General features: G+C 39.1%; 7 protein-coding genes across 7 annotated transcripts; 2 read left to right on the top strand and 5 right to left on the bottom strand.

The window, feature by feature from the left end:
• Positions 1–104: 104 nt before the first annotated feature.
• Positions 105–5,051, bottom strand: PHYBLDRAFT_185971 (hypothetical protein). Its single transcript, XM_018439177.1, has 5 exons — positions 4,831–5,051; positions 4,546–4,751; positions 3,065–4,478; positions 2,786–2,992; positions 105–2,721 (listed from the first exon to the last, which is right to left on the bottom strand). Exons 1-5 carry the CDS (start codon positions 4,988–4,990, stop codon positions 344–346), a joined length of 4,365 nt encoding a protein of 1,454 aa, XP_018295217.1. The 5' UTR covers positions 4,991–5,051; the 3' UTR covers positions 105–343.
• A 1,935-nt stretch (positions 5,052–6,986) lies between these two features.
• On the bottom strand, positions 6,987–8,119 carry PHYBLDRAFT_165666 (hypothetical protein; the record flags this gene model as incomplete). Its single annotated transcript, XM_018435276.1, has 7 exons — positions 6,987–7,217; positions 7,293–7,312; positions 7,390–7,553; positions 7,618–7,666; positions 7,734–7,812; positions 7,888–7,909; positions 7,983–8,119. 7 exons carry the CDS (start codon positions 8,117–8,119, stop codon positions 6,987–6,989), a joined length of 702 nt encoding a protein of 233 aa, XP_018295218.1.
• A 473-nt stretch (positions 8,120–8,592) lies between these two features.
• PHYBLDRAFT_32569 (hypothetical protein) lies at positions 8,593–13,662 on the bottom strand. The gene is made up of 8 exons (XM_018439997.1): positions 13,565–13,662; positions 13,341–13,498; positions 12,380–13,275; positions 11,714–12,297; positions 10,166–10,460; positions 9,958–10,103; positions 9,743–9,843; positions 8,593–9,253 (listed from the first exon to the last, which is right to left on the bottom strand). Exons 1-8 carry the CDS (start codon positions 13,641–13,643, stop codon positions 8,627–8,629), a joined length of 2,886 nt encoding a protein of 961 aa, XP_018295219.1. The 5' UTR covers positions 13,644–13,662; the 3' UTR covers positions 8,593–8,626.
• Positions 13,663–14,415: 753 nt separating this feature from the next.
• On the bottom strand, positions 14,416–17,514 carry PHYBLDRAFT_79002 (hypothetical protein). The gene is made up of 11 exons (XM_018443410.1): positions 17,244–17,514; positions 17,086–17,171; positions 16,530–16,978; positions 16,468–16,499; positions 16,309–16,445; positions 16,111–16,224; positions 15,873–16,065; positions 15,534–15,772; positions 14,678–15,477; positions 14,544–14,619; positions 14,416–14,492 (listed from the first exon to the last, which is right to left on the bottom strand). Exons 1-11 carry the CDS (start codon positions 17,296–17,298, stop codon positions 14,466–14,468), a joined length of 2,208 nt encoding a protein of 735 aa, XP_018295220.1. The 5' UTR covers positions 17,299–17,514; the 3' UTR covers positions 14,416–14,465.
• Positions 17,515–17,669: 155 nt separating this feature from the next.
• PHYBLDRAFT_68010 (hypothetical protein) lies at positions 17,670–18,802 on the top strand (the record flags this gene model as incomplete). The annotated part of the gene is made up of 3 exons (XM_018441873.1): positions 17,670–17,817; positions 17,892–18,077; positions 18,171–18,802. The coding sequence occupies 3 exons, from the start codon at positions 17,670–17,672 to the stop codon at positions 18,800–18,802; spliced, it is 966 nt and encodes a 321-aa protein (XP_018295221.1).
• An 86-nt stretch (positions 18,803–18,888) lies between these two features.
• PHYBLDRAFT_79000 (carbohydrate-binding module family 50 protein) lies at positions 18,889–19,577 on the bottom strand (the record flags this gene model as incomplete). The annotated part of the gene is made up of 1 exon (XM_018443409.1): positions 18,889–19,577. The coding sequence occupies one exon, from the start codon at positions 19,575–19,577 to the stop codon at positions 18,966–18,968; it is 612 nt and encodes a 203-aa protein (XP_018295222.1). The 3' UTR covers positions 18,889–18,965.
• Positions 19,578–21,877: 2,300 nt separating this feature from the next.
• Positions 21,878–22,873, top strand: PHYBLDRAFT_165672 (hypothetical protein; the record flags this gene model as incomplete). Its single annotated transcript, XM_018435277.1, has 3 exons — positions 21,878–21,924; positions 22,071–22,116; positions 22,532–22,873. The coding sequence occupies 3 exons, from the start codon at positions 21,878–21,880 to the stop codon at positions 22,871–22,873; spliced, it is 435 nt and encodes a 144-aa protein (XP_018295223.1).
• Between the last annotated feature and the right edge of the window lie 413 nt (positions 22,874–23,286).

The raw sequence follows: 23,286 nt of genomic DNA on the forward strand, positions 1-23,286 counted from the left end.
GAATACAATTTTACCAAATTCAGATCTACAAATATGCTAACTGCTGCTTGCATGTTGGCGCGTATGAATGAATTAATGAATATTCAACAGTTCCGGGTGACTTTAATTGATAAAAATAAATGATTCTTTTTATTATAATATGTTTCTCTAGTATGTACAAATAAAAAGAACAATGCAGATTATCTTCTTTTTAATAGGAAGAAAGTTGATAAAAATAATATTATAATATACTGAATTAAGCAGATATAAAGTAGACATGAGTATGGGTAGTATGATACGAAAGAAAAAAAATCAAACAAGCTTAACAAGTATATGAAATATAGGAAGTATAGGAAGTATTAATTTATCGTCTGCCCTTTCTGTTCCAGTAAACCAAGCCAAGGAAGGCAAGGACGTTGAAGACAAAGTAAGCGGCAATGATACCGACGTTGCGCCACTTGTGGGCGGCATCCCAGCCGTAAACGCCAGAGTAATACTCGGCACCAGAGCTATAAGTACAATAGCCGCACTGTTCAGGCAGCATGGCATCGGGGTTGGCGATGTATCCGAAACCACCGTAGGAGAAATAGTTGGTCATGTACTCGCCACAGGTCTGACCAGCGGGAGGAGAGAATCTGAGAAGATCGTTGTCTGTACATGTAACCTTGAGATGCTCAAGTTCATTCACCGCAAGACCTTCGATGTAGTAGTGGAAAGGATCAACCCAGTACATCCACTTTCTCCAGAATGTAGGCATAGCAGATTCGGGCTGCATAAGGCCACAGAAAAGAATAAGCAAAGACATAATCAGAGGGTTGATAACAGCGGCCATAGTTGGGAGCTCGGAAGCAGCAGCAATGACGAAACCAAGAGAGACGGCCCAGAGAACGAGGAAAACAAACATGATGTAGAAGTAACCACCTGCCTCGGATGCGGTGCTCATACCAGCAGTCCAGTAGAAGCAGAACATGAAGAAAGCGGAAAATACGAAAACATATGGAATTTCAACAAGGACAGTAGAAATACCCCATGGGAACCAACTGTAGTAACGAGATGCATATTCTCTGCGGAAGAAGAGACGCTCAGTCATGAACTTGGGTTGGGCAAGAATAATAAGAGTCATCGCCATGATGAAAGTACTGAACAAAGCGAAAAGCTTGTTTTGCATGTCTGAAGAAGAAGATCCAAGTTTCCAGTAAGTAAAACCGTTAATCAGGGCAGTCAAGACAAGGTTGAGGAAACGGCCAAAATTGTAATCGGGGGCACGCCAGTAAGCCAAGGCCATTCTGTTGTGAACCAACTTGAACTGTGTCCAGGCAGAGGTGGCATAAGTACGTGCTTCCCGAGTAGGGTTCTTGTTAGCAGTTTTGTTGATTTCTGAAAGTTCATCATTGAGCTCCTTGGATTCCTTGGATTCAGCCCAGACATCAGACCAGTCACGGGTAGCCTTTCCAGCAGTACCGGCACCAACAACCTCAAGAATGTACTCAGCAGGATTGGCTTCGGGATGACAGGCGGGGCCACCGTTGGACTCAAAGTAGTTGATCATTGTGCGGGCATCGGGACCAATCTCACCATAGTAAGCAGTTTTGCCACCACGGACAAGCAACAAGAGATGATCGAAATGGCCAAACAGAATTGCCGAAGGTTGATGGATTGTGCAGAGAACGGGCCAACCAGCATCAGCGAGCTTGCGAATGAAACGAATAATGTTGAAGGAACTTTGGGCATCAAGACCGGAAGTGGGCTCATCCAAGAACAACAATTGGGGTTTACCGACCAATTCCATACCAATGGTGAGACGCTTGCGTTCTTCGACAGAGATACCGATACCGTATTCGACCATACCAATCTGAGCGTCAGAAATATCTTCCATCTCGAGCAATTGGATAATCTTCTCGACATATTCATCCTTCTCGGCCTTGGGCACAGACTCATCCTGACGAAGGTAAGCAGAGAAACGGAGGGCTTCGCGGACAGTGACAGCGGGCTGATGGATATCCATTTGTTCACAGTAACCAGTAATACGTTCAAAATCGTTCATAAGTGCTTCGCCGTTGAGGAAAACATCGCCCTCGACAACACCAGTGGTCTTTCTGCGAGCGAGAACATCCAAGAGAGTGGTCTTTCCTGCACCAGAAGATCCCATGAGAGCAGTAAGATGGCCGGGCTTGACAATACCGTTAATACCGTTCAGAAGTTGAAGCTTGCCACCCTTGACGGGGACGGTATACTTGATATCTTGCCATGAGAAAGTGGTTCCAGTAGAGATACCATCCATTTCATCGGTGATCTTGGCAAGTCGTCTACGACGTTCGTTTTCTTCCTCGTCGGTACGGGGCTTGGGGGCTTTTCCGGGGATGTAGAACTTGGTAGTGTTTCCGCCATTGCTGGAATCAACGTATTCCATAGCAAGAGCACAAATGGCAGTGAACAACAAGAAGAAGGCAACGACGACAATAAAATCAGGCGCCCAGGCTTCCCAGGGTCTGTAAGTCAATGCCTGGAGGAGATAGGATTCACCCTTGACGAAGCTTTCACCTGGAATACCGCCGACCATAGTGCACACCTTGTTTTCCCAGTTGTCGTAGCCAGGGCCATAAGGAACAGAGTTTCCGGGACTATCGCAGGAGTAGGTCTGTCCGTTCATCTCGTTAATCAAAAGAGCCTTGTAGCCATAGGACAGGGGATTGGCCCAGTAAATCCAGTAAAGCCATGGGTGCATCTTGGGGTATGGAATAGCTATTTAAAGTAACCAAAATAAAATCAATACGCTATACTTTTGAAGTGTAAATGTTAAACTTACAATATCCGACATAAGCAACAACAGCGACAAGCATAAAACCAGCAAGCTGGGAGGCAAGGAAGAAACTGCTGGTAATAGCACCGAAGATACGGAAGAAACCATTCATGGTCATGTTGATGAAGAACAAAAGAACGAAGAAAGTAAAGAACTTTCCAGCTGTCAAGTTAAGACCTGTCATGAAGTAGGAGCATACGGAATAAAGTGCAACTAAAATACATAAAATTAAATAAGTAAGTAAAAATCAATATTCAGTAGAATAGTTTAGTAAAGACTGCTTACCCTGAACAAGTGCATATGGAACATCCATGATAACTTGAGCAATGTAGAACGCAGAAGGACGATAGAGAGCATATTGCTTATGTTTCTCCAGGACAGGACGACCCATCAAGAATCGGACAAGTTCGGTTTGAGCAATGAAAGCATTGAATAGGACAGCAAAGAAAATGGCACCTCCACGAGAGAAAGCACCAGTACCGTTCAAGGGAAGATTGTAGAAGCAGGAGGATGTGATAAGAGATTGTATGAGAATGGTACCATAGCGAGATATCAAGGCACCCTTATCCTTGATTAGGAGATAGTATTGACGGATTAGGAGAGCTCTGACTTGCTGATAAAAGGAAGCAATATAAGGACTCTTTGTTGGGGCACGTTTCTGGTGTTCTTCGTCCATGGCTTGCTTGAAGGCATCAGCCTGGTTGTCGGCCTTGAGGGAGTTTTCATACTGATCCAACTCGGTCATCATAGACCTGTAGATGTTGGATCCAAGGTAACGTTCTTGAAACTCGTGGGCAAACTGTGGAACGGTGTTCTCACATCCAGGCTGGAACTCACGCTCCAATGGGTTACAGATACCAGTCAAGAAATCGGGGGTTGATTTACGAGCGGGGCAGAAGAAACCCATTTGTTCAAAGTATGGCTTGGCCTGTTCAACTGGACCGAAGTAAAGACAGTAACCATCATCAAGAAGGATAATCTTGTCGAAGAGGTTAAAGATGCTGTTGGAAGCCTGGTAAAGGGTGGCGACGGTAGTCTTGTTGAGAACATCTGTCATGATACGAAGGGAACGAACGAAATCGAGAGCAGATGCGGCATCGAGACCACGAGTAGAGCAATCCCAACAGTTGATGGAGCTAGATGTTGTCATTTGTTCTGCGATAGAGAGACGCTTACGCTCACCACCAGAGAGACCACGGACAAAGGCATTGCCGACCATAGTGTTCATCTGCTTGGTCAAACCGAGCATGTTTCCGAGCATGTAGAGAACGCGGTTAACAAAATCATGTCTAGTTTCGTCAGGAAGGCGGGATCCGGGGATCTTTGTACGTAAAGCAAATTGAAGGGTCTGCTTGGCAGTGAGAGTGGGGTAATGCTGATCTTCTTCTTCGTTGTAGCAAACTTGGCCTCTGTATTTGTTGAAGAAAGTTCCAGGATCGATACCTCCGTAAGAGACGTCGCCGTCGATACTTGTGTATGATCCGCGCAAGTTAGAGATGATTTTGAGAAGGGTGGTACAACCGGCACCAGGGCGCCCAAGAACGAGCAACATCTCGCCATCTTTACAAAAGCCAGTGTTGTTGCGGAGAATGACCTTTTGAGGGACCTCAGGCTTTTTTAACAAAAGCTTCCACATATTGAAGATTGCTATAGGGAAACTGGCGACAGTGAAAATCGTGTGAGCCTCGGCAGCGACACCCTAAAGGAAGCAAATAATAAGATGTTAATGTGGGCTGAAATGTATATTTATATATTTATAAATATACCTTAACAGTAAGGTCTCTCCATATAACACCAAGATGCTTCTTGGTGTGTCCGGCCTTGTCAGACTCGTCAGACACACCGTGCAAGAACTCGTCAAGGTTAAATTCTTCTGATTGTGCAACACCTTCTTCGAGTTTTCCAGTGTTTGTTGTTTTGCGACTGAGTGTGGTTAACTCCCTTTTGAGAGTCTCGTATTCCCCAATGGCATCTATAAAATCAAGGTTAATAAAAAAATCTTGATTTGCTGATGATGAAATGATAATTTGTTTATTTTGATTTTTTTTTACCTTCGATGTTTACAGCATTTACTTCAGTTTCTCCGTAGTTTCCTTGCACTCCAGCAAGACCTTCAATTACAGTATCCCCTGAATTAGTGTAGGAGTGTCGGTTGGTTGTTTGTTTTCGGTGATTTAATGGCACCGAGTCCATATGGTACTCTTCTCCCATCTCTTAGTATGCTTGAAATATATAAGGTTGAAATTTTTAATGAGCTATAGTAAGAGATGAGAAGAGAAAGGGTTTTTGGAGAAGTAATAGGCAACAAATTAGGGGGTTTATATATATATGATTTCTGAATCCTATATTCCATGTGCGCTTCAAGCTTTTACTATCTAATTTTCTAATGTTCGCGCTCAGACTCATTCGCCACTACCAACGGGCCGAGAACTACCGCACCGGAGAGAGTCATACGGTCCGGGTGCCTTTCCTGTCAAAGGTATCTTGTGTCTATTTTTTTGACATTTATGTAAGTAACTTGTCAGTCTTCAATGTACAAAAAATTGATCATGCCAATTACATAATTCTGATCCATGTCTTCTTATACTAGTTGGATACCAAATGACATACATAAATGAGAGAGCGTGTGTGTATATAAACTTGGAACAAAAAAATAATATTTAATGTTTGTTCTTATATTTTAACATTGTCTACCAATGAATGAAGCTGGAAATACAAAGCCGATACTTAAAAATAAGTGAATTGCTGATCACCCAGCCGTAATAGAGTTTATTGTATCCTTATCGGTACAGATAAAATCTAATAAGTCTCTGATTTCAGCGAGATTTGTGTACGGCTTTCTCGATGTTACGACGTGCTATCATGCTGTAAAATATTTATATAGATATATATATCGGAACATACAGTTATTATTTACTACTCTACTAACTCTTTTTTGGACTCTTGTACTATCTTAATTACGTCTTATCTCTTTTAAAAATGGCCTTCTTTACCTCTGAATCGAGCACAATGTGTCTGTAGATTTTCTTATTACAATAATCAGATATAAACAATAGGCTCCGGTAAGCTTTGTCTTTTGCAGATACCTTGGTTTCAAACAAATTGAGACCGGGGACGTAGGTGCAGCTCCGATTCTGCTAGTAATAAAGTGGCCGTTTGATTAGGTGTGGCGGGTCCTCCGTATCTTGGATAAACCGGACTGAGTTGACGATTATTACCAAAAATAGTCATTTCAAAGACCAGAGAAGGGGTGGAAGAGAGTTAAGAGATTGAGAGAAGGAACTCCAGGTTCAATTACGTTCTCCGACACTAATATGAGGTCTAGCGGTATCGGTTAAAATAGTGCCGATCTTAGAGGTGCCAAGGTAGAAAATAGTGCTTCTTGATACTCTAGGATTGACCGAAAATCACTGTAGCACATTGAAACACAACAAAAGACAACTAAAGCAAAATTGGATGAGTGTGTCACACAGAAACCACGCTTTTTTTTTATTGGTATGGTAAATAACTACAAAGCTAATCCAATCAAATTTCATTTAAGGAACGACTCTTGTTTTTCAAATAATCTACATGAGGAGGTAAAGCCACTCACTGTAAGAAAGTAAACGTATTCCTTATGTATTGGCTACAAATCCAAAGGAGAATACTCTTTAATGTAAATTAGCTATGGCCATTGAGCACCCTTCCGTTTTGATTCTAATTAGCAAGTAATTTTATTGAGCAAAATATCTGTAGGTTGCGACAAGGTATCTATAACTATAAAATCGGAACTCCACATGCAATTGCAAATTGCTTGGTGTATAATTATTAAAAAAAAAAATGTCAAGGCTGTACAGTTTTCTATGTATATGTACATAGATATTATACTATATTATATTAGTAATTATGTAGTGTTCTATTCGTGAGATCTATATAGCCTTCATTTCACCAATGTTCCATGCTTTCATATTCCAACCTCCTTTCAAAAGATCTACCCAAACTTCTTCCGTATATCCTTCGGAGCTAAGATTGTTACTCGGATATCCTATTACAGGTACCCGGATAGGCCAAAGCGGGGCGTCTATTATTCCTTAAATGTACCTAAATTATGGATAGAGTTTGGACACCACGCTTCATAATGATTTTTTATTTATTTATTTTTTATTTTATTTTCATATAAAGTTTCATTTTCAATGCTATCTTTAAATTATGCATACGAGAATATTGTCTATTGAGATATCTTCATTGTCAAATCTTTCATCTTTTGATCTAATATAGAATCTAACTTTAAAGAATTCTTAATTAAGATCTTTAAGGGACGTGTCTCCTTTTTTAATGAATACGTAGCCTTCTTTGAATGATCCATACTGTTTTCTTTTGGAACTTCAATCGATCTAGAAAAGTTATATTTGCGGTTATAAATAGCAGTCTTTCGTCGTTCACGGACAATTGGTTTTGTCTAGAATAAATGTCACCGATTATTAGCATGAAGCAAAATTAGAATAACGGTCAAGAAATATATGGATAAACTTACCACAAACAGCGCAGCTTGAGCTTTAAAGTTTAAATATTAAAATCCACAAGCTCAGTACAAATAACATCCAAATCATTATTATAAGAATTCATGTTACCTTTATTACCGTCTTCGTTACATTCAATAGAGACACTTTTATCACCACTAATATCTTCATCTTCATCGTCTGTGTCCGTACACCTGATAATTCGCCAGGAATTACCATAAGGTCTAAGGCCTCGCTTGATTCGGCATCGAGAACAATCACATCGACCTTCACAGCTACAAATTGTATAAATATCATGCTTATCTGGCTTTAAGCGTAATTCAATAATTCGATATTTACACTGGACAACGCCATTTAGGATTATTTAATGCAACATTGAGCTTTTGGTCTATTGAGATCATAGTAACACGTTACAGTTGGTTAATATGCCCAGATATACAGGCTTATCTACCTACTGTACTTTAGCAGGCATGATTTATCCCACTTAAAACTGCAACGCATTCCTGTGTATTTCCTAATCGCTGTACATTGCACCTAAATAGCCAAGCTTATCGATTTAATACATATTCTAATGAAATAGCATATGTCTATATGATGTATATTGTATACCTTTTTCAAATCAGACTTTGTTCTATTTGGCCAGCATCCATCCATCAATCAGCAATCTATCACAAAGAAGTATTGTCTGTTTTAGAATGTGTTACCTGCATTGATGGCATGAGTCTGCAAACTCTGAGCGACCTTTTTTAATGTAGTTTCGAAATGTTATATCTTTGAAAGAGGTATAAAATTCATATGAAACTGGGGAACCTTCAGCCCTGAGAGAGCGCTGATAAAACATGATATTGGTTAGTGAACAAGAAAAACTCTAATAATACTGATAATATATTACTCGTAGTTCGGTAATTGTTTCTCTTTTTTTGGAAGATTGACTAGGTGAGCTGCGCTTCTTTCCTTGCTCTGGTCCCGAAAACTATGAAGTTATGTTAGATGCGTGTATTCGTTTGTTCTTAAAATGACACCAACTGTATCTAACATGTCCAAGCCTAAGCTGGCCAGAAGTAACTGATTCTCAAGGATGCGGGCTTCACGCTGCTTTTCATAATCGCTGCTATCCTGCTAAGAAAAACTAAATTAAGCATCGACTGTAAAAATTGATTTTGACACTGTTGATTACCATGATTGAGCAGAGAAAAAAAAACTACCAACTCTTAGAAGCAACTGTCAGTTCAGAAATGCTATAAAACACTGTCACATAATAACAGTCATTCGCTAGAGAATTTGGTACTGAAGAAAGAACAAATGCAACAGATAGAAAATTAACTTTTTTTTTTATTCTTTTAGTTCATTATAAAAAGTTGCTTTCGTTATAGTCAAATTCAAATGGAAGAGTTTTAAGAATAGCTCTGGCAAGATAAGAAAAGGTACTTTCAGTGCCCTGTTGAGGTAGATCGTAGAATAATTTTCCCGCTAATTCTCGGTGTCTGTCATATTCAGGTCCTTGTGATAGAAGTGGACACTTATGTAGGCGATGATTACTGTAGACCCATTTCTCCCAAAATATACGAATAGCTGTATTCATAATCAGCGGTAAATCAATCATTGCTTCCATGGTCTTCATCTCTGGATTTCGTTGTTGCACTTTGGCCATCACAGTCAACGTCTCAACTGCAATTTGGCGCTCTGCTGGGTCAGCGTACCATCCCAAGAAACCTTCGACAGCCAGTGCAAAGTTGAATTCTTCTGCTGTCATTTCAAGTACAGTAGGATCACGCAATAGCCGATGTTCATGGATCTTTAGTCCCTGAGAGCGGTCAAGCAGCTTCCAAGTATCGGGAAAGAAATGTGGTGGAACACGATTCAAGGCACCGTCGTTCTTCCGGCGATGATGCCATTTGCCATTAGAATTAGGGAAACAGCTGTTGATGTTGTCTTCAGTGATATTACTTGTGTCTACTGTGGTATTGATACGTTTCTCTACCCAAATTGTTGGCCCTTTCCCAGCAGGGGCATGAACCTCAATCATATCCTTTCTGCTACCACCTATTAAAATAAATACAATTAATATATAAGTATATATATTATTTCTGTGGGATTTAAAGGTCCAACTATTACCCTTTTTGTTGATAAAAACAAACGAATCGCGATGGCGTATATCACGGGCTTTTTCGCTTCCAAGAGCTTCTAGTGAAAAGAGAGCAGAGGAAGTAATATGCTCAGCCATATCATCCTTGCAAGCAACGATTACGATAAATCCTGGCTTCACAGCCTCCAAGCATTTGCTAAACGATTCACTGGCATCTTCTGAGATATGTGTATCAAATGAGGCGTGCTCAGTAAGCATTCTTTCTTCCGGATCGATGCACCAAACATGAACACCACGGCCCTCGGCTGTAAGAACCATGCCATTGATATCAGCACGAGCCAAGTTGCCGTCCAGATATCCACCCGACTGTGCACGGACCACAATCACATCTTCTTGAACAGGGATTGGAATCGAACTTGATGATTCTGGTGCCTGGAGACTAGCAATTGACAAACGTCGACGCTCTGGTCTCGAAATGGCTGGAACATCACACAGATGAGGTGAAAGAATAGTAGCCAGTAGGGACTTGAGCTCAAATGGGGATAGTTGCAATAGCTGCTCTACCGCTTCTTCCTCATCACAGTGATTCATACGGCGTACCTCTTCGCGCAAAGCAATTATAATATGATGTGTGCGAAGGCGAAGGATTCCGTCAAACATGTCGGGCTGAGTACGGATAAAGCTACCAAGATATATCAAAATTTCTTGGACTAATGGTCCTTCACGGACATCTTCAGTGCTTATGGGAATCGAAACCAATTAATAAGAAACTATTTTGATAATTTGCTGTGGTGTCTTTACCAATGTTCTGCTAGCATAGCATTCAAGGCGTCGGGTCCCACTGGAGTTGAAATCAAGTATTCCCCTGCACCCGAACCAATACTAATCTGCTTCTGACGAATGATAAGATCTGTGATATTAATAGTAAGAGATGGCACATTCTTGTGCAAGAGGCCTGCTGCCTGTCGAGCGATAGACCAATACTGAAGACGTCTTGACTTAAGGTACACTTCTTCAAGTAGTTCTCGGATTGTAGCATCAAGCACTTCTATATAGGTTTCCGCTGATTCACAAGATGCCAAGTATTGTAATAAATCTGGAATTGACAGTAAGTACATATGTTGCTATACTCAAGAATGCCAAACAAAGCAACCATTAGGGTCATGAAGTTTTTATTACCAATCTGATCATAAAGATTGACTGATTGTTCCAAACTCTGAATAGCCTGATGAAATTGAGTTGGGTCTCCAAGAATTAGAGCCAGCATCTCTGAGACAGGAGACGATTGTGTCGGGGCTGGCTTAGGTAGACTATAGTGTTTCTACTTAAGAGTGAACCAATGTTAGTTTTTTTTTCTGTGCGAATCAAAATTAACTTTCAGATGTTCTAGTTACCTTTTTTGGACGGAATAAAAATGAAATTCAGGCGACATCATTAGTTTTCTCGAATCATTATCATTATCGTGCCCTGGAACAATCTATCAGTTTAATAGCCTACAATTCAGCAAAATAAGACAGTATTACTCCTCCAGAAACGCATTCTTCTTTATTTTGACCACATTTATTTTCACCTTTTCTTATAACACTACTACTCATGTTTCCAGAAAATGACAAGGATCAAGCCAAAATTATGAACATGACACCGTGCTTTACATTCAAAAAAAAACATGGTTCCAGCTACCATATTGAGCCTTATTCATAGAGTGATGGAAAAATAAAACTGTTAGAATATCCATAGCGGTTTGTGTAAACTCGTCGAATATGTAAAGTTAAATAGAAATTTTAGATTTCTTCATCCACAGTGGTTTGTCTAAATAAATGTTTTAACCAATTTTTTAGACAATTATTTCACGGATATATATATATATTCAGCGCTTCACCAAACCATTCGAACAATAATAATAAAAAATGGGACTTCAGGTTTAGATAAACCGCTATTTATGCTCTAATAGTTTATGAGACAAGTGTCTGCAACTGTTAGAATCTGGTGCACTTTTTAATGCCACTCGAAACCGTTTTATTTAAATGATATATAAAAGGCTTATATATATATATAATGGCTTAAACTAGGCTACATATACAGGACAGTAGCATTTACCAACTCGGGAAATGCATTTTCTGTATAAACTCGAGTCAGTAAATTTCTGATTTCAGCCTAAAAATTCTGCAGTATTCTTGATGCCCACCTCACAGAGTATCTAATTTTAGGTTTAAAACGCTGTATCGTGATTGTTCTTTCGTGCGACAGACACAGTCTCATGATCCTTGAGGCGGAAAGGAGGTTCAGTTGTAGAGGCTAGGCGAGTAAGGGCATGGGTAAGTTCCTGGAAGTGGCTATCATCAAGGGGACTGATTGAGGACGAGAAGGATTTTTGCTGAAACGTTGAGCTCTGGCGTTTGGGAGTCTTGTGGCCAGGGGTGTTGGCCTGGGTCATCGTCTCACTGTAACCCAGCTTTCGATGTAGCGTCTTTCGGCGTGAAGCATGGGCACTCAAAAGAATATTTTTCCAATCAATGTCAGGCTTAGATATCAAGAAATCAAGAGATTCGATGTTACTAGTATTGATGGTTTCTGATAAACGCGAGAGTCTTACTCGTACACCGTTGCAGGTGCCTCCACGCAATTGCATAAAGAAGTTGAGAAGATTTTTGCGGGATAACTGAGTAGATGTATTGTGACTTGAGCTAGAATCGAATAATTGGAGTGTACGCATGGTACCCAGAAGGGCATGTGAAAGTAAGACAACTATGGTGGGACGGCCAGGATAGAACCAATGTTTACTGGTGAAAATGAGCTCACTCTCAAAAGCAGAGACCAAGTAGTCAGGATCAGAGTTGAGATAAAATTCATCGTTATCCATAAAATGAGGTGTGAATGCATACACATGGCCTTCAATACGATACAATCGAGAAGTTCCTAGAACACCTATAGGTCTATTTGATTTTATATGAACCAAAAAAAAATTAAAAAAATTATTGGGCGAATATCTACAGAAGTGGTAGTTAATCGTCTTACCTTTTTGGTCTTCCGCTCATTTTTAGTTTACTGTTCATGCCTAGACCAGCATAAACATCTGCCAAAGCATGTGCTGGTAGTACAGTCAGTGTAGATGATATTTGATCCATAGTTTGAGTCTCAAGCCCATACAACGATAAGGTATTTTGCAAAGATTCATCTTCTGATAACAGAACTATCTGGACAATACTATCCTTAGGAGGTCTAGTTGAATTCAGACTACGATTCAAGGGATCGACTTCGGAAGGAGACAGGAGACCTTCATACATCAAATTTCCCAAGAAATAGAGTGAATTAGCCCATACAAGAGGGAGATTGTCATTTGGAACACGCGTCTGTGAATGTGGGGAGCTCTTTTCGGCTTCAATCTTATTTTTTGGTACAAAATACAACTCGGGAATCAGCGGAACTGTAAGAGGAGTTGCCCAAGCGGCGGGGGAAGAAGGAGTGCTGCCTTTGTTTTTGGACACAAGCGAGCTGGGAAGCTTGGAATCAATGATCAGAGGTTCTAGCTTCCGCCGATAATACTCGACCTGCTCAACATTCCCCGTAAATAAACCATCCAACACTAGGTATGTAAAGAAGAGAGGCCACTCGGATTCGATGTTTTCAAATTGCTTGAGTTCGTTGGCATCGTAATATAATCTCGATGTATCTTCAAGTTCGGTCTGGTGGCCGTCCCTTAAGAATCGCTTCCATCCATATTTTCCTTCTAGCTTCAGACGGGCTTCTTCCTTGGTTCGCCTAATAAGATCTATGTCGGAGCAAGCAAAAGCAGGAAAGCCTATGATGGACAACACTGAACCATCAATCTCTTTGGAATTTGATTCTCTTGGAAGGAAGCTGTGGAGCGTGGTAACGTTCCGAGTAAGTTCGTCCGGGAGAACGTGGATTATCTTGATTAAATATTAGTAGCTATAAAGATTTTGTAAAAGTACGTTATGCAATAGTTATAACTTACCGAGGAAGGTCCGCCTCTAGTACCAAATAGATTTATACCATTGATTGCTCTTAGTGCAGCTACGGCCATTCCAATAGAAGAAGAGTTGAGTTCTGGCTGTCCATGATTGATCTTGTTTCCTCGCTCCCAGATACCGTAATCTGGCGTACGGTAGGCTCCTAAGCTTAAAATTTCCAGGTGAGGCCATTTGGATGATAAACAAATAATAATAAAGGATTACGTACGCTCGATATAGAATACCAAGTTTTGGATAAAGTCTACTTCGTCTCTCGTATAAATTATCATCAACCCGCTAGTAGTCATATCTGCTAGGGCTACCAAGAAAATACTTGTGGCGTCGATTTGCAAATGCCCCCATTCAAAGTCACCCACGACTGTTTCACCTGTATCTGTGTTGTACTTGGCATGGAGTGCATTATCTAGCGTCTGCGTCTTTTTGAACTGTTCTACTTTGTGGGCTTGGCGCATCATGGCAAACAAAAGCCCTCGCATCAGTTTGATAACTGCATGCTCCAGCTCGACTATGAAGACCCAAACATATCAGATAATCATATTTGGACGTATATATAAATATGCGTGTGTAAATATATTACATGCTCTTCCGCTGTCGTCGTCTATACGTCGATAGGCCAATGCCAATCCATAGACGGCATATATAGAATATACATTATCGCTATTCGATGGCCATGAGGATCGTCTTGAGAGCAGGTCTTTGGTCTTACCGCACCCAGGCATCGGTATAATTTCCATGACTCTAGTAGAAAGTACGTGGATGCCTTTTTAGCGAGGCTATTTCTGTACGAGCGTAGATATTTTTATATACAATAGTATGAAGGGGAGAGAATATATATGTGTGTGTTTTTGTTTACTCACTGTGATGGCTACAGAAGCAGGCATAAGGCCACTAGCAGCATTCTGTTTAGCCAGAATAGTAGCATGTATTACTGCATAATGATAATCAAGTCTTTCGATAGACGTCTGTCGAGGAGACGCTATTGTCATCAGTCAATGAAAAATAGAGTAAGAAAAGGAAAGAAAGGGCCACACCCTGCCCTTCTGTGCCTTCATTTTATTTCCCCGTCCGACTTTTTTTTATTACGTTTGTGCGACAGTGACTACTTTAGTTTAATGAGCCAACATACGCTCAAGATCCTATAAAAGTATTAATAGACTGTTTGAAAGCTTAGAAGCAATTCCACTTACATCTGCATTTATAGATACTGGGTCAGAACATCGCATATATGCTCCGGAAACAATATCTCGGAGAGCAGAGCTTGTTCTAGATTAAATATGTATATATAAATATCTGAATTTATCCAATAAAACCAGTTTCTTACTTTTCGTCGCCAGCATAAGAACGTAGTGCGATTCCAAGATATTCTACGTCGACCTGCAGCTGTTGGTATATATTGCAGTCCACCCACATCTCTCGGACCACTTCTTGGAGCGTTTTTAAGAGAACCCGGACAAGCGCCCCACATGCACCCTCCGCAGAAGGCTCAATCGGTCTGTAAACATCCACACGGTCTTCAAACAGCTTGTTGATTGTGTGCATCATATTCAATGTCACGTCGTTACCAAACTTTGATACATTTCCTAATGGCTCGCCTGTTCCAGAAGACATTGTAGCCAAGCTTTGGCTAGAATGAGTAGCCTGAATAGGTGGTGCTTCGAGGGTAGAAGCTAGTGATCCAAAACGATAGTCATGCTCTGAATCAGAGACATCACGACCCTCAGGTGAACTAGGTTGGGGAAATGTAATATTTACTAGCTGTTCGACTGATTGCAGCCTTGTAAAAACCTCTCTCCATACGGCTGACGGCTTAGTAGGTGGCTTCGATTGGAGAGAAAGGTAATGGGTCTGGACTTTAGCTGAGAGTGCGTAACCATCCTCCATTATCTGGTTATTTAATAAAGTTTGGCCTGTCTGAGAAAACAGCTCTGTAAGCTCTTGACAGTCTGATAGAAATATGGTATCAATAGACTCATGGCGACTCAACGGATTAGCTGATTTGCTGCTGAATTCACTATAGATTCGAGCAATTATATGATCTGCAAAGTCGAAACAGAGACGTGAACTGACTAAGCAAACAATGTGTCTGTTCAACTGGCTCACTTCACCACCATTAGGAAATGTCTATAAGAAAGTTTATAATAAGAGAATTGTCTTCACTGGCTGTTTATAAACCTTACCCCAAGATGTTCTGCCAAGGAATGCCACATGCTATTGAGCCCATTCGATATACGTTCAGTAAAAGAGGATTGTTCGATGTCTTCTTGCAAACATTCTCTCAGTGGTATCAAGCAATTGTTATAAACATGTTCTCTGCACCAGGTCTCTGAGATGTCAATAAATTGAGCCAATGTTTCACTCAATGCATCATATGGTGTGTCTTCAGTGAAAGGTGGTTCAATAAGCTCACTCATGCGATCTAAAGAAGCAGACATTTGTATACCCACAGATGATGTTATACATATATATAATCTTTTAGCTCTCAGGAAAACTAGTATATGTTCATAGTATGAACTTACCTCGCATTCCACTAACAACTGTGCACAAAAATCGGTTCACAAGTTCATTCTCCCACACCTCTATAACCTGACTCATTTGCTTATCTAATGCAACTGCCATTGATAGATTCGTGCCTTTCTCAGCAAGAGCTTCATTTAATATTTGAAGATCTCTGGTCTGCTTCAAAGGGCGTTTCTCTTCGATTACATTGTCCTATTATGTCATTATAAGCACATGCACCAACAGCCTATTATATACCAGCTCATTTGGTATCCTTACAGGAAGGGCGATGATTTTAGTCACCGATTCGAAGAAGCTGTTGATACAGGTCTGAATGGCTTCGGATAGATCTTGGTTGGCGTCTTTTATTTCCTAAAAATTAAAACATGTCAAATAGTATTCTTTCTCGAATATAATATCTTATAGATGTATTACTACAACTCCTTTTTATCTTACCTGTTTGGTTTTTGGAGGAAAATCTTCGCTGTTTTCAACGAATAAGGTGTTGTAATATTGGACAACTGTATCAAGAGGTACGATGTAAACATCAACTAATTCCTCTGCGGAAGTTACTGGTCCAGCTTGCTTTTTTTCTATTACAAAAAGCTGTCTAACCTTGCCCAAATTCTCGAATAAGAACTTTTCCCCTTTGTTTTTGTGGTCAAATATAAGCTTACAATTTAAGGTACTTTTGCCGTAGTTCTGGTACATCCTCCTTTAATAATATCAAAAGTCGGATATTTTCTGCTATCTTCTCCACGCTGTCTTCTTTGCGCATTTTGCTTTCAATTTGTGATTTGACTTTGGTTATAATTGTTTGGCAGTCTCGCTCGATACCCTTAAAGGCAGGCATGTGTTTATAATGGTCTAGCAATTGTGCGGCCCTCGCATAATATTTAACTGCCTTGGCAAGCTGATCTGTAGAAAGGCATCGACTTAATCGGCTTGGTAAATTAAAGATAAATTGAAGTCTCTTTAATTGGTTGTGAGCTCTCGACAATTGTTGAATCTTGTCTCGATTTGGGCCAAGTGCTTGATTAATTGTAGTAGTTTGGTGGGTCAAACTATTCATGCTCTCGTTCAAACGATCCATTTCAGATTCCATGTTTTCTACATTAGATTTCATCTATCCAATAATATAACAATAGTAATAAAAGTCCAAAATCCATTATTCGTATATATAAATATATGATAAGTAATCAATATATTATACTTTCTAGTTTCAGAATAAACCTTTCGAATAGTATCCGTTGCACTGATGAACTTGCTATAGTTCTCGTAAACCAGTGTCTTCATGTCTCCGTCAATCTCTCTAATTTCTAATGATTGGATATATTGGTTTCGTTTCTCAAGGAATAGTAAAAGCTTTCTTTTTTCTCATATAATCTTACCTCCTGTAAGCACATTGTCTTCTTCCATTAGACCGTTCAATGTCTTTTCCTTCATAATCTTGGTAAAGTATTTTCCACTATTGAATGTCTTGCCATCTTGGGAATATAAAAATAAAGTATATGAGATGAGAATTAGTCTCTAAAGCAAGTTGCCTACCAATATCTAAAGGACGTGGTTTCTCCTGCGATGCCGTCAATCCATAGTATTTCTTCAGGTTAATGTTCCGTTCGCGTGGTTGTGTCTTCCGCCCTGTGGCATGACCCTCTGGTGTGGTCATTATCTGAAAAGCTAAAACCTGGAGCATTTTACAAACTCGGCATCCCGTTATGGCAATCATCTTACCAAAGGCGCCGTCACACACGCGTCCCCTCCCTCATACTCTTCCTACCTGGTTGAAAGAATGAGGAAAAGGAAGTGCGATTACCATGCAACGCACACTTCGCCATTTGGCACCAAGGGCTCTTTCAAGACAATCCCAGATTCTCGTTCCAAGCTTTAACTACGCACGTGGATTTAATACATCGGGTGCATGCAACGATAAATCCTCAAATGAAAACCAGTATAAAAACTTTCGTGAGTTACTATTGATGGTTTTCCTTTATAATTGTACATAATTGTACTTATTACGCTACAACCTTTGTTTCAAGCTTGGAAATTGAGCACAGACCCACTTCGTATTCCCGATTATCCTTACAAATCTGCTCCTGATACATGGTCATTCCTCAACATTCTACCCAGGGGTATCCAGCACTCAATGAGTCAGTTTCTATGCAATAGAATGCTTGAATTGAATACTGGATCCTCATATTTTCCCGAGCAATTTTTGGTTGGAGGTGTGTTATATACTATATTCAGACAACAAAGAGCAACCTTCCTTCCTAGTTTGCTTATTATTTTAAGTGGTCCTTAACGATGGAAATATTTAGCTAGCATGGCATCCCGCCGCGCACTCGATGTCCTGTCCAACCACTTGAGTCATCCTAATGATCCTGTTCCAGCTGAGCTGCAATCAATGTTGAGCCCTGAACTTCTTTATAGACTGACAGAAGCAGCTAAAGAGACTTTACAGGAGGGTGACGTGGTGTCGCTGAGCGTACCACAGGTGTATGATGTCAATGTGGGTGACATCTGGGTAACACTTGGAAACTCCAATGCAACCACCAACCCTCGAAAATATGAACTTATTGAGTGGATGACTCTTCAGCTCGGCTTAAAACGGTCTGTAGTGGACGATGTTGATGAAAACTTTAAGGACTACAGGGCACGCGTCTCAAAAGGACTTATGGAGGGTGCTCATGTTGCTGTGGATGTACTTATTGATGCCGACGTGGAATTTAGTATTACGCGTGGGGAGAAGGTCTTGGTTAAAGACCAAGGAAGACGAGAGTTAATTATGCGTTTTGAGACTCCATACTTTGAACCTGCACATGATATGGTATCTGGGCGCGATGAGATGGGTGAACCAATCAACGAATGGAGGTGGCGCATTGCAGATGTGGATCATTGGTTGGAGAAGGAGAAACTTGATAGAGAAAATGAGGACGAAGATGAAGATTAAATAATAATAATAATTTTATGTAATCTATGCGCTTATAAAAAAGGAGGAGGGAAGAAGAGATGTATTTATGATGATGTTTGGCATTTGCTTTATATTTTTTGAATCTTTATTTATTTTACTATTACAAAAATGAGGATTTTTTACAAGTGATATTGATGGATATTTAAACAGCAACACAATAAGCCTTGCCGGTGTCAAGGTTGTCACAGATGTGATCACCAAGGTGGTGGAGACCGAGGTTGAGGCTGTAGAACTTGTTTAGAGAGATGTTGTTGACCTTTGCAACGCTGTAGCAGCTGTCGGTACTCTTTACAACATGATACTTTTTGCAGTTGGGGTCGGTGCGGTTGGCGATGTTAAGACTAGCCTTCTTGGGAGACTTTGCTTTTTTGGTGGTCTTCTTGGCGGCTTTTTTTGTGGTCTTCTTGGCTTTCTTGGTGGTCTTTTTGGCTTTTTTTGTAGTCTTCTTCGCGGACTTCTTGGTAGTCTTTGCAGCTCTCTTGGCAAACAAAGTACGCTTGACCTTTGGATCGGAAGCCAGTACACAGTAAGGGACACCAGGGAAAAGGTTAAGGCATCTATCCTCACTGGAGTTGGTCAGACCGTGGTTCCAGCTGCGTAGGTCTTCAACCGAGACATTATACTTCTGGGCGAGAGCCTTGCAAGATTCTCCAGAGCTAGCGGTGTGAAGAAGAGTACAAGAGTGAATTGGGTGGATAGCAGACACCATACCGACCAAGGCCATAGTAGCAGTAGCAATCAGAGTAAACTTCATAATGAAAAGGAATTAGGAATGGGCACTGGTATTGTGGAAAAGGAAAGGTAAGGAGGACAAGACAAAGGATAGATGAGAGTGTGTATGGATTATCGTTAGGAAACATGTATGCTTATATACTAACTTTTAAAGATCATTAAAGTCTATTTCGGCTGTTGTCTGACATTTCTCAGCAAGCGAATTTTCCTTTTTGGCTTTCATATTTTCACCCATAGCTGGGTATCATGTTACACTATCAAATTGAAAACAATATATTCAGTGGACACACAATTTGATGTACTAAAATAATGCCCAGGGCACGCTTTCCTGTCTTAAATGTATGCTATCCAAGGTTTTTTGGTACATTATAATGGAGTATATGTGTAACTGATCTGAGACGAATACTGTAGTAAGCAAGCATTGTACAAGGCTTAAAGACACTATACAAATGAAACCAAAGATGAGAGGAACCCCCTGATTTTTGAGATTATCCTTCTGTATATTAACTTTACATCAGACCATCCACATTATATATAAATTCACTAGTAGACTCTTCTTGGTCTTCTGTAATATATATGGACTTTAATCTAATCATCTTAAATGTTTTTATACACAAGAATGTATTATACTAGGAATATACCCAACTCGGCACTATTGTAGTAAAGTTCTGCTGTCACAGTCGACACGGGATGGATCGACAAGTCAAAACTCCGGATTATCCGTGTTTAGGTAACACTCTTTCATCATGAATAGAGAAATTAAACAGAATATTTGGATCATCCCAATTAACTTGCGCTTCGAAAAATGCTATCTCAAACAGAAAGCACAAGGATTCAGCCCCGTTAAACCATCGAGATGTTTTGACTTTGTACCTAAGAAACCCAAATATTGATTTTGAGAAATACTAAATACAACACTCAATGCCAATAAGGAGTCATTCTTTGTATACTAGAAATGAAAATTAAAATATAACTAAAACTAAAGCTCTTTTATCTGTGCAAATCTGGTACCAAGACGACTATACCCCATCTTGTGCACAAGAGAATTTTATTATGTATATATAAATAAAAATACTCGAGGTCCAATAGAAGGCTATGCCTCGAGGAACGTTTGTGCGCATTATGACATTTTTTTTTACAATTTTGGTAATCTTATTAATTCTCAATTTTTAGCATGGATTGCTGTTTCACATTCATATAACCAAACACACGCACATACACGTACACACATACATTATTTAGAGCTCCACGTTTATGACCCAAAGTATATACTAGCGTCTTTTTTTTCATGACATACTTTAAACTGTGTATATTATTGCGTATATACGTTTACTAATAATCTTCTTTCATTTCAATAAAAATTCTTGTAGGCTATTAAAGGGAATAAGTAGATCTCTGTTTTCAGTACAATGTGTGAGAAAGTATCTGCAGCCAACCTCAAGTAGTAAGTATATTTTCCTTCAAAACACTTTTGTACTTGGTACAAACATGGTAGAATTAATCAACATTTTTAATCAATTTTTTGTGTACTCATGCAAGTTTCCAGATATATAAAAGAGTCCACTATTTCTAGCTTGGATATTGTGCTGTATAACATGATAGTAGTTACAACAAGCTTTATATATGATATTATTTTCAGATATCTATTATTAATAATTTGCTTTATCTAATAATATATAAAATAAAGCAAGGTTTCTTGGTTTATATATACATAATGTAATTGAGATGCTTAGAAAATATTATATTTTTTTGAGCTAAATAATATGACAAAAGGTAGTGTCTATCATTATTCGGTTTTCTATTACAGCACTATGTTGTGAGCTCTTCATTGAAGCATTAACAGGAAATTGATCATTTTGAGAATGACAGGTAGCAATTGCTTCAAATAATATTAATTTGTATATATATATACTTCTGCACATGCTCTACTTTGTATAAATTAACTGTAGTGGAAAATTCAATGCGAAAATCCAAAGTAGTATTACAATAAGTTATACTTTTTTCTTTAGAAATAAAAGTTTAGTCAATATTCTGTTCAGTAAAATTGGTACGTAGCTTTTAAATAGCTTTTGAATAGTTTGTAACATAGGGAAAATACCGACACTTCTTTAAATCAAGCCAAGAATTAAGTAAAATATAAAAAGGTCAATTCATTTAAAGCTTCTAATTACATAAGCTATACGTTCAACAGGAGCTTGTATAGGTATTAAATAATATTATATTATAACATGAACTATGAAATGAGCTTGGATATATTACCATAGCTAAGTAATGGTAGTCTAGCTTATTCTTATACGACTTTATAAATGTCGCTATCATATAATGACTACATGGCTTATCTACGCTATGGTAAAAAAAAAGTCATTTTGGTACGAGTTTTTTTATAAGGTTTTTCGAGGTTTGAGAGTTGCTTTAAGGTCGAATTTTGATTAAGTGCTATTTTTCTTCACTTTTTATATTTACATATAAATATATTTCAATTTAATTAATATCGTCTTTTCTGCTATTAATGTAGTCCAAAAGGAATCTTTCATTTTAAAGCATCCTACTTTTATCCCACTGTATGTTTTCAACTAATATAAAGCACCTTTTCCATCGTCACCAATGCAGTACAAAAACAAAGATAATAGAAAAATAACCTACTAAAAAGTATTCAAAAAAATTGTGGCTCACCGAGTGTATCTTCAGGATTTTCTAGTGAGAACAGGCCGGAATATTCATCTTCTTTTTATTCTAGCCAGACTTTGTCTCATATAATGACCCTTCTAAGCATCTTCTAGTGCTTTAAACTTGAATGACACGGGTGAAGTTTTTAGGAATGTTACGAACATGTTTCAATTGGGTGAGTATATGGCTACAGTTTAAAACAGTGGCAAGATGTCGATTCCACAAACAATGCTTAACATGTGAAGGATTCGTGTTCTCTAAACAGTTTAGATTGATAAATTTGGCGGCAGGATATAGTATTCACCTTAGGAAATTATGGGGTGTCTCAGTTGGTATTTGAGTTTGGCGATATGGATGAGGGTTTCCGATTTACGTGAAGGTTGGAAGGAATGGTTAGAAGCACTAATGACAGTGTTTACAAGTAACCTCCTAATATCTACATCTTTCTTTGGTTCATGGTATCTATTGGGGGTACTCAGCCAGATTGATCGATCAAATTCTTGTGTGAATCTTGGCCAATCGTATCAATTTGTAGTTGAGGACACCAAAAGACAAAAGTACAAAATTCGTACAAAATTCATAGATTTTTATAGCATTTATAGAATAATCTTTGCACATTCTGATTTCTTCTTTGAACCTGTAGGCATCTAGACTCTCGAAGAAGTCAAGTGCTCTTTCCCTTTACTCAACATCTGGCAATACATTGTCAACCTTGTGTATGTATTTATTGGCTTTAAGTGTTTGTTTAAGCTCCTTCGCGGCAGCCATCTGCTCCAACTTTATATTAACTTCCTTTTTGATTACTTCTAAAATATTTTTAATAAGCTCGTCTGTACTTGCTGCTAAAGACTCTACCAGTGTTTTTTTTCACAATAAACTCCCTATTTTATGCGATTTCTTCAAGGCATCAATTGCTTGTTGCTTTGTACTATATTTTGGCATGTAAGATGGAGATAAAGAAGTATTATATGACTGTTGGCAATAAATTCTATGATTTATTAAGGAGAAAGATAAAAACAGTATCGTATTGCATATAAAAAAGTAAAGATTAGGTTAATCAGAGA

The sequence above is a fragment of the Phycomyces blakesleeanus genome, assembly GCF_001638985.1.
Source record: "Phycomyces blakesleeanus NRRL 1555(-) unplaced genomic scaffold PHYBLscaffold_5, whole genome shotgun sequence".
Classification (NCBI taxonomy): Eukaryota; Fungi; Mucoromycota; class Mucoromycetes; order Mucorales; family Phycomycetaceae; genus Phycomyces; species Phycomyces blakesleeanus.

Coding starts and splice junctions, on each gene's coding strand:
- PHYBLDRAFT_185971 (XM_018439177.1), bottom strand. CDS start 4,990: ATGGGAGAAGAGTACCATATGGACTCGGTGCCATTAAATCACCGAAAA. Junction 4,752..4,830: donor AAATGCTGTAAACATCGAAG/GTAAAAAAAAAT, acceptor TTGATTTTATAG/ATGCCATTGGGGAATACGAG. Junction 4,479..4,545: donor GGAGAGACCTTACTGTTAAG/GTATATTTATAA, acceptor TGCTTCCTTTAG/GGTGTCGCTGCCGAGGCTCA.
- PHYBLDRAFT_32569 (XM_018439997.1), bottom strand. CDS start 13,643: ATGACTACTAGCGGGTTGATGATAATTTATACGAGAGACGAAGTAGAC. Junction 13,499..13,564: donor CTTGGTATTCTATATCGAGC/GTACGTAATCCT, acceptor TTTTAAGCTTAG/GAGCCTACCGTACGCCAGAT. Junction 10,104..10,165: donor GCTATGCTAGCAGAACATTG/GTAAAGACACCA, acceptor GATTCCCATAAG/CACTGAAGATGTCCGTGAAG.
- PHYBLDRAFT_79002 (XM_018443410.1), bottom strand. CDS start 17,298: ATGAAGGAAAAGACATTGAACGGTCTAATGGAAGAAGACAATGTGCTT. Junction 16,500..16,529: donor CGGCAAAAGTACCTTAAATT/GTAAGCTTATAT, acceptor ACAAAAACAAAG/GGGAAAAGTTCTTATTCGAG. Junction 15,773..15,872: donor AGTTGTTAGTGGAATGCGAG/GTAAGTTCATAC, acceptor CTGCTTCTTTAG/ATCGCATGAGTGAGCTTATT.